Genomic DNA, 9,889 nt, shown 5'->3' with positions numbered 1-9,889 from the left:
TTTTGCCGATTTGTTTTCATCTAACTCTTTGTCGATGGACATTTCTCCTCTTTTAAAGTCAACAAAACTCTAATCAAAACTTTGAAGTGTACCACTCAAAGTTGGTGCCATTATAGAATTAGATATTTGAATGGCGAACTGCGTTTTACTTTAGTTTGTTGTGATCTTAAGTCAAGTCTATTTACTTTCCGTCTCACAACATGTTTGAAAAATCATTTCTTCTTCCAAAATGTATCCCGTAAAGTGGGTCCAGCAGTTCCTACCATCATCCAAGAGACTCACGCTATCCGAAATTAATGTGATCTGCAACCAAATTTCATCTCCTTTTTGTAAATTGAGCGTCGATTGCAGAGTCAAAGGGGTTTCTTGCAAATTTAAAGTGTTGTACTCTTCAACATAACCCCACCCGATAAAATTCCCGTTCAGATAGAGACCTACTCCTAAACTAAGTAAAGATGATGACGTAGGAAATTGGGCGTGTCCAGTAAACGAGAAGAAATACGTTCCCGGGACAGGTGCCGTGAATTTTCCTGTCGTCAAATCCATGGCGTTGCCGATGTTTAATTTGGAAACCTGGAAAGGAATTGAGACATTTGCCGTGTTGAAGAGAGAATTCCGCTGGACGTAGAAGTAGACAGGCGCCGACTTGATGTCATCGTATCCGATCCATTTCTGGAAACCTGCCATCCATTCAATTGAATTAGAAATTAGTGTGCTGTAGTAAAAAGAAGACAGGTGTTGCCTTACCTGCTTCGTTCGGTAGTTTTAAGTAGTAAACACTTTCGACCATTTTGACTCCTTTAACGGAATAGAATCCTCTCAGGGTGTGGCCGATCCTCCAGAGATCTTCGCACGACGTCGGCATTCCAGTGACGGCCACTTGTCCGGTGCATTTGAATCGGCCCAGTGTGTGGACACCGGAAGAATACTCTTGCCCAGTTCGGCCGAAATTCAAACGGGTGACGGGCAGGATCTCCTTATCATTAATGACTCCTGCATTTCAATCATATCAAGTTGAAATCGTTTTATCTAAAGCGTTTGAATTGAAAACATCTTACCGCTATCGACTAATTGCTCCGGTGCAGTAGAATCGCAGTTGCACTTCATAAAAGATTCGACGCAATTTCCATCGATGCCGCACTGGCAGGTGTGGACGTCGGTGTTGGCGCCGGCCCAGAAGAATTTGTCGTTTCCGTCTTTGTCGTTCCACCAGGAAAATGCGATGCCGTCCAACTCGAAAGGGGCGTAGAAGCAATCGTACTGGAAAACCAAAAATTACGTTCATTTGATCGAATTATTAATTTTTTGTTTTTAATTTAATCGTACTTTAATCGACTGATGGCATTCGCTTGACAAATTTGCTAACGCTGCCATCTGTCTGAGACTTGCGTTGTACGTCACGGCCTTTGAATAACATCCCTGATCGGCGCAGTGACCCACGTCCATCGGTCCTTCGCTGTCGTGTGGAACGGATGTCGTATCTTTTCAAAGGAAAAGAATAGGACACAAAAAGTTGTTTTAAAACATTTTCCCAGTGTCGGTAGTCATGTCGCAATGGACGTAAATGGGATCATCTCCGACGCCTTGTCCGTCCGGATCGATCCAGCGCATGCCGGAATCGAGAGATGGGTCCGCCAGATGGGCTTCTCTGCAGGTCCTCGGGATGGCGCTTCTTCCAGTTAGTGGATCGATACTTTTTCTGTTTTCTTGTAGACCGACTACCGACGATTCTAGTTTTTGAACTTTAGATTCTAGCCGAATGACTTTCTCTTCCAGTTGCCTATTTTTAATTTCGAGATGACGGACCATTTGCCTCTGACAAAAGAAGTTGGAAATAATTGATTTTGGGGTTGAATTAAAATGAGGAAGGTACTTGAATACCTGCTGCTGAGACATTTTGGTTTCGAGTTGTTGAAATTGCGTTTCGAATTTAGTTTCAACAATTTCTTTAAATTGCATCTGATTCGTTGGAAGAAAATGCAATTGATTTTAATTCAAAATTGTTATGAAATAGAAACTTGTATTACGTAATTTTGAGTCAACTGTCCCAATTTGTCCTCCAAATTCAGGGTGGCATCGGCCGAACTGATTAATGACCAACTTAAAAGCAACAACAAGACGAAACGAACATTTACCGTTGAAATGGCAATCATTTCTTGGGAGTGTCCGCTATATAGAGCCTTCTGTCTTTCTTCATTTCCTGCGAGAAAATCACGCTCGGTATCTGTTTGGTAGTCTATAAATAATTTTTAGTTGTCCCTGATAAGGAGTTCATCCCAAAATTCGCGTTATCTTTGGGGATTTTGATCGACTTTTGAATAGCGCCGATTACAGTTAAACGTGTAATGCGCAGCTACGTGATTTTGTTCGCGTTTCTTTTTTATTATTATTTCTGGCTACCCTAAACTTGATGCCATGGTTAGAACATGAGGTTAGTGAACATGAGGAAAGATGAGTCAACTGCTTGCTTCTCTTTCACTTCAACGGTGATCCAAACTCCAAAGGGTATGTGTGTATGTTGCTGATATTTAGGTGAAAGGGAAATCCCCTTACCGATCAAGGTGCAATTGTGATAAACTTGTCGGATAGAAAGAAAGTGGGTCATCAACTAATGCTGGGTTTGTTTTTTCACTTGTTTGTTCCTGATGAAGTTTAGTTGAAATTGGAAAAATCGGCAGAAGGCAACGCTGCTCTTTTTTATTTTATTTTTTTTTTTTCTCTTTTACATTGTAGAATTGGCAACACCTTGCCCGGCTTTGACATCGCTTCGTCGACACCGACTTAACTACTAGACTTAGCCCAGTCATTTCCACAATTTCTACCAGCTGCTTCACGACATTCGTTATCGCTTCCACGTTTGCTTAATTGATTCTTACGTTTCAACACCTGCACTTGGACCTACACTGACGTTTTGCAGGATTTTGCAGGATTTGAGTAGTTGTGAAAAGTGTTCTTTTTCTTTCCTCGAGCACGAAGGAAGTACGCGATACTCATGCTGATTGTATTTGATGCCAAGCAAGCGTTAATGGTTAGAGGAAAGGCTCCTAATCCTTGTAAGTATTCATGTATTTCAATCTTGATCTATGGTTTAAGAATTATCGTCTATCTTTGTTATTGACATTTTTTCTTTTCTGTATTTTATTGCAGGTTTGGCAACTGCTTGGTCGAAATGGTGCTGCTGTTCATCCATGGGTGAAGATACATAGTAGCCTGCACTTAATTTTTACTATCATGTGTGAATTGTTCATCGATGTTTGAAGTTGAGGGTTTTTTATGAAGTCTGAAGAGTGTCTGAAGATATTTTGTAGTCAGCCCTTGACCAAAGAAGGGAATTCAACATTATCGATAATCAGATTTAAATTATGTAGCAGTTCTAACTTGAGCTGTGCTATCTTTGTTACCTGCAATTTGTCACAATGGTATATTTATTTGTATCAGTAGTAATGAAATATACAAACTAAAATTGATACTAGAATTGTGTATTTTGTCCCACCTCCACCCACAATTCCGCCACTTTTTACAATCATACATACATACATTCAATTACATATACACTTAAGTTAACCCGTTGCCTGCCACGCCATACAACCCGTAGGTTGTTTTACTAATCTACGCGCCACGTCTGAAGGATCCATGACCAAGATGGGACTTGCCGTTGCTGACAAGTCCGGGCTGACAAGGGGGAAGTCCCTATAGTGCATTGCCTGACAGGGCCTTTCGGCGCGGCCAATGCTAAGGAGCTAGGGGAGAACAAAGGCGTGGCAGACAACGGGTTAACTAACACAAACATAAATACCAACAACATATGATGATCCACGCTGACATTTTAGGGCTGCCGTCAATCTTTTGGTGTTCATCTAGGCAACATCTCTGCATTCCCTAAATATAAATAGAGAACAATTCTTATTAAGCGACATGACAATTGAACTTACATATAGGTAACAGTGATCAGGTTTTTGGCTCAAAACTTAAACAGCTCGCATTATTAAAGGCTTAAACATAGCTGGCAATATTGAGAAATGTAAACACAACAAAGTTCACTTGCTAGTCTTAAAAAAAATTCCGGAAGTATACCGGAAGTAACTACAGCGCCTTAACCATTGAGCTGTCGTCAAAATAAACTACATATTCGTGACCTCCATGAAATTTGGGGTCGATTGGGTGTGATTTAAACGAAATCCAAAATTTGGCCAAAATCGAGAATTTTCCTGAACTATAGTTCAGGAAAATTTTCGAAACCGGAAGTACGAATACGTAAAAAACAAAACATGAACTTTACCACAAATTTGACGAGGATCTCGAATATGTGGTTCTTTCGTACGTCAGATGAATATTTACTAAACTACAGACTGAAATGAGTAAACCGGAAGTAGAAATAAAAAATCAAATATCGAAAACCTAACAAGTGAGCTTTGTTGGGGGAATAGTTATCGTCAGTTACCACTAAAAATGTCCACACAATAACTGCCGAGAAATGTTTAAAGAGATGTGCAAAGTTACTTAAACTGACTGTTTTGACAGCTGAAAATTATCGAAAAGCCATCTAGCGTTAGAAAAAAGAAACGTCTAATAATACTTTGCGCGCAAGAAGGGCCTGATTTTAGAATTACTACATAGACATAGAGTTTAACGCAAGTAGATCACTAGTAGATAATCTAAGAAAATAAGTCAATTTTCGGGTACCTGGGCATAAATCCGTGGAGAGTGACAGGCCGACGGAAGCGACTGGTCTAACTCGGTAGTGAAGTACGACAAATTGTTAAGCAGCATAATAAGCAGAGAAGCTAGATGAGTGTGGGTAGCGAAGATAAGGATGGAGCAGAGAGTTGGTAGAAGTCACTCTTCTGTAATGGACAAAGGCCAGCATCAAGGATCTCTGTGCCAGGACCACACAATTCCAATAAAGAAACTGCGCTGTAGATTGAAATCGGTGGTTGACTCGCGAAATCCAATGGATCCAATGACATACCACACAACCTATGAATTCCTAAAGCAAAGAACAGAAAAAGGTTTTAACATTGCAGTGAGGCCCATAAATACCCACGGCCAAGGTGGAATCCAAAGTTAAGTACATGATAAATCAAGAACATAGAAGCACACCTTTACCTCAATCTGTTGTAGGCTTTTTTCTGTTGTAGGCTCGTTTCTTGTAGCTATGAAGTGGGAGATGCAGGTAATGTCAGCAATACAATTTCATGACGCAACAACCCCACCAAAAGTGTTTAAAGGTGTAAACATCTTTCAGGCGAGAAGGAACCTGTTAAACAAATGGGTGTGAATTTTGAGATTATTTTATTGCATTGATGGATGATGAGGTAGTAAATTTGGAAGGTTATGCTTACCTTTAACCTTACATGCAATGCCACAACTTTTGGGCATAACAGCTTGCAGTTTTGTCTAAGATGTGAGAGGATCATGCAGATGAAGCTGAGCCTGTGAGTCTCAACCCTTCTATGGAAGGGTTGAGCAATTGGTTTTTAAAATGGGTCCAAATTTAATCTGTTGACTAGACGGCGGGTACATTTTCTAGAATTCCAAGTACAGTACACAATTAGTCAATTGGTCAAGTACACAGTGAATGATAGAAAATTTGCTACTATGTAGTTAGAATAATCACAATAAGCTTACATGTAAATAATTGGTTGATTTTGGGCAGTGAAACAGGAAAATTCGAAAACAGAAGATGACAAAACACTTCACACATTTCGCCATTTTTATAAACAATACCAATACCATCTAGCGGCAAACTGGACAATCGTATGAATTGTTAGAAACATCCGCTAGATGATGACAGTGCTTCATGCAGACGACGATACGATTGTCCCAAAACATGGTCCCGAGGTAGGAGCTGAAATGTTGAAAATTGAAAGAATTCAAAAAGTGAAGTCAATATTAAGCATAAGTTAACATTTATGTTTTTGAAACTGAAAGTTGAATGAACTTGGTAGTATGTTAATTAAATGTTTTCGTGCGTATGTACCAGTCCATTTGGCATCATTTGCCACGTAATGACGACCATTGTTGAAGCTGGCCAGGAATTCTAAGCTGTCATCAATCCTGCAGCTGTAGTGTGCCTGTACTAAAAATGGAATTAAAAATTGTAATATCACATTAATCTTACACATTTCTTACCTTTTCTTTCAGATGCATGTTTTGTAAATGCTGAATCCAAGAACTTTGAGTCGTCATTTCACTTGATTGACTTTCTTTCCCGATTTTAATAACGGTGAGCTGCAGTTTGAACATGTCAACTAAAAAACAGTTTCTACACCTACAATTCATTGTGTTTGTCTTGAGGTTTTTGTTTGATTTTTCTAGATGATCAATTGCAAGTACTTACCTGAGCAGCTGAGCTCTTCCTTTCTGTGGTTCCTTTCAATTGATTCATTTGAGGTATTGCTTGCTGTTACTGCAATCTTGTTTTAAAATTGACATCTAAATTATCTTTCTAGTTTAATCCCTCATCGCTGTTCCAGACCTTATCCACTAGTGGAATATGTAGAGAGAGGTTCAACTTATTCCAAGTATCTTGTCATTATCTTTTTTTTTACTGCATTCTTAGTTAGTCATTTTACTTAATTTCAGGTTAACCCTTGCTACAATTTGAAGAAGTTGACGGTTACAGAAGAGCTTGCTTTCAATCAATATCAATAAATTAAGTAGAAGTAGATAACTTACAAGTGCATATCTGGGCTCTCTTGTTTTCTGTGGCCCCGTTTCCCTAACTAACCACTAACTAACGCCCGTCGGTGGTCACTCACCCGCTGTGATAACTAGAAGGATGAGGAGGGCTTTGGTCGAACGGGGACTTGGAAGGCTCATGATCTGAGGAAAACTTTTGGAGGGTTATGAGTCTAACCCGGAAGTTTAGTATGACTAATCGCACTCTAGCAAAACTTGCCTCGCAGTATTCTCTCTTCTTCCTTGTTCAGGTAATCTTCCTGGGCACATTGATAAAGGGAAAATTTCCGCATCTTGATTAACTGCATGTGCGAGTTTTAGTATCAGTTACATAAGGAAAATTATTTAAGCAGAAAAAAGTTTTTTTATTTAATTTTATAATAATACAAGGATTTCATGGAAGTGGAAGTTGAGAAACATATTTATTGGTGTTTTATTTTTTACTTACATTTTTACTTGCGAGTCAAAATTTTTTTTTTAAGATATAAGAGTAAATTTATACTCATCCTCAAACCTCAACTTCCTCCTCATAATTTCTTAATTTCGTTCGTTTTTTATTAATTTAATATCACACTTTTTTCTCTTCTCAAGATAAAAACAGTAGGCCTATACTGCAGACAATTCTACAACATACTGGTTGCAACTTGCGCAACATGAAACTATCATCAAAGAACAACCATTGTTCAACTTAATGCAAAAAATCTTTTACCCTTGTCTTACCCACCGAAGTCTTTTGCATATTGAACATCAACTACATGAGCATAACCTGTAATAAAAATAAAATAAATCTTCAGCATCAATGGAAATGTTGTAACAAATTAATGTTTCTTTAAATTGTTGCAAATGGACTCGACCCAGACAAACTCAACCGAAAATGTTGAAGTTCACCGCATTCATCACTAACACCATTTCCGAAACTGGCTAGAAAATAACTGGCGTAAATTTGCCACGTTACCAAACTCTCTACCCCCTGAGGGGCGACTAGACAAAAGCAAACAAACAAACGAAATGTAACCATGTTCACCAAATTAATAAAAACTGAAGTAAAAAATAATTACCTGTTCTGTTCCTATTATTTAATGGGTCCCCAGCAAATCAAATAGCCATCGAAACCTACAGGGAAAAAAAGACAGGTTTAGTTCGCTTAAGATCTCAGGTAAAACCGGGTAAAACCACACGTCCAAAATGGATGTGGAAAGTGCCTTACACAAAATCTAATAAATATTCAAACATTATTTATTGCCTTGTCCATTATGCTGTCAATCAACCAACGTAAGGCTTCATAGGACATGCGGAGGGTGTACTTGTTGAAGGTATCGGTCTTGCATGGACGCAATTTATTGACGCCGAAGGTGAAGCCAACTAAATAATCGAAAAAATGGCACCATTCAATCCCTATTTTTTCACAATCCAAACATTAAGAGAAATATAAATCATTAAATATAAAACATAGCTTCTACTTTGTCTTGATGAGGTTTTCCTTCCAGAGATCCCACAAAGAGGTCAACAGCTTCTCACATTGCATGCACAAGTAATAGGAGAGGAAAAAACCACACAATACTCAGTGAGTTTGCCACTCAGAACCAACTCCTTTATCAACAAAGCAGCGGGGTTGGAGCCAATAATGGAGACCATCGAAGTGAAAGTTCCTGAATTACAAATTAATGAGCAGCATCAGATTTTATTTTTGTAATAATTGAAACTTACTTTAACATCTTGTTACATTTGGGATTTTTTTCAGACTTCAAACCAAACTTATTGCCTGGTAAAGTTGGATGGCAGCTATAGCAGCAGGCTCCACCCCCACCCCCCGAAAAATAAGTTTCATCATTAAGGGCAGATGATCCAATGACATCCTTCAGGTTAGTCAAAGTATAAACATCCTACAACATACAATGTTCAACTAAACAACAATGCATAACTCATCAACCACTTACCTTAGGATGGGAAGTGTGTTGAACTTGCTTGGGTTCAAGAAATCCTCCTCACTAGCCAAGTCTAGGATATGATGGTTGTGTGTGTTACAATGGCTGCCATTGTTCTTCGTCAGACAAGAAGCAGATATGAACTTGGCAATGGGGTCCCAAGGATTTCAAACTAGTGCTATGTACACATATGAAAGATAATTAATTCAAATTTCACAATTTAGAAAATTTCATAAAAGAGTAACTTCAATTGAAGAAGGGAAATCAACCTTCGTCGTTAGCATTCAGCAATCTGGATTGACCACATGTTGAGTTCAATTGTGGAAGGCAGGGCCAGCTGCAAACAGAAATGAATTAATTTTACTTCCTGAACATTTTCAATAAACTAACCGTTGGAAGTATGGAAACACTTACTCGTACGACTTTCCATGAACAACTATGAAGATATATTTCCATGAAGAATTGAAGAAGCCAAGCATCCAACTAGAACTAGCCAACTAGACAAGCGCAAGCAGAAACAGTAAACAGGTTAACAGGTAATAAAATGTTGAGGGGGCGGGGGGGAGGGGTTGATCAGCTGAATTCGAATCAAACGACATCTTACGGTAACAATCTTCACTTGTTACTGAGAATTTCGAAGTGTTTTTTTAGCCTAGGTAGAGGAAGGTGTGCTCATATCGTATGTTGTAGGCTGGTGAGAGCAATAAATTATTCTAAAGAAAAGAAAAATTGATTTTTGTAACTCACTCCTGCTGTTGCACAGAAGGTGGGAGTAGAAGTGACCCAGGATGATACCTACGGGGAGCGGTGTATTACAGGACAGCTTCGTACCAGGCCTAAACAAATAGAATCAACGCCATAATGCCCGTTTCTTTATATTACGAAATTTCAATAAGCATATTACAGAAATAGGTAATTAATTACTTGGGTAATTGGGCAACGATGACAGAGCGGCCGCATTATTACAGTTCAGATCGCAGCGATCATAGGTGAAGGTGTTGCGGCTAGTGGCGGATTCACGTTGAGCTATAAGCAAGCTATAAGGATCCATGCGCTCTCATCGACTAATGCGTCTCCCTGTAGGTAAAATAAATTAATCAACAATCAACCAGGTAGTCACTTGACTTAGATAATTTCTGGAACACATAAGCGTCATCGTAAACATCGAAATTAACCTCTGGCCCAGTGATGAGATTTGCATGAAACTAAAAGTTTAAAATCCGCTTATCCTACAGCACTCTTTTTGTGTTTAATAAACCAAACAATAAAGTTGAAGCTATGCA

At 38.9% G+C, this 9,889-nt stretch overlaps 1 protein-coding gene and 1 long non-coding RNA gene across 2 annotated transcripts; both read right to left on the bottom strand.

The window, feature by feature from the left end:
• Positions 1–2,177, bottom strand: LOC124313199. The gene is made up of 6 exons (XM_046777992.1): positions 2,028–2,177; positions 1,882–1,959; positions 1,327–1,815; positions 1,059–1,260; positions 748–993; positions 1–680 (listed from the first exon to the last, which is right to left on the bottom strand). Exons 3-6 carry the CDS (start codon positions 1,444–1,446, stop codon positions 178–180), a joined length of 1,071 nt encoding a protein of 356 aa, XP_046633948.1. The 5' UTR covers positions 1,447–1,815; positions 1,882–1,959; positions 2,028–2,177; the 3' UTR covers positions 1–177.
• Positions 2,178–3,617: 1,440 nt separating this feature from the next.
• On the bottom strand, positions 3,618–5,720 carry LOC124313624. The gene is made up of 5 exons (XR_006910904.1): positions 5,629–5,720; positions 5,343–5,526; positions 5,107–5,257; positions 4,684–4,987; positions 3,618–3,879 (listed from the first exon to the last, which is right to left on the bottom strand). It is a non-coding gene; the product is annotated as an uncharacterized LOC124313624 (long non-coding RNA).
• Positions 5,721–9,889: the final 4,169 nt, after the last annotated feature.

This window comes from Daphnia pulicaria, chromosome 9 (assembly GCF_021234035.1).
Source record: "Daphnia pulicaria isolate SC F1-1A chromosome 9, SC_F0-13Bv2, whole genome shotgun sequence".
Taxonomy (NCBI): domain Eukaryota; kingdom Metazoa; phylum Arthropoda; class Branchiopoda; order Diplostraca; family Daphniidae; genus Daphnia; species Daphnia pulicaria.
Note: the sequence above shows the minus strand (reverse complement) of the source record. Positions and strands in the feature narration are given on the sequence as shown.

Coding starts and splice junctions, on each gene's coding strand:
- LOC124313199 (XM_046777992.1), bottom strand. CDS start 1,446: ATGGACGTGGGTCACTGCGCCGATCAGGGATGTTATTCAAAGGCCGTG. Junction 994..1,058: donor GGAGCAATTAGTCGATAGCG/GTAAGATGTTTT, acceptor ATTGAAATGCAG/GAGTCATTAATGATAAGGAG. Junction 681..747: donor AAAACTACCGAACGAAGCAG/GTAAGGCAACAC, acceptor AATGGATGGCAG/GTTTCCAGAAATGGATCGGA.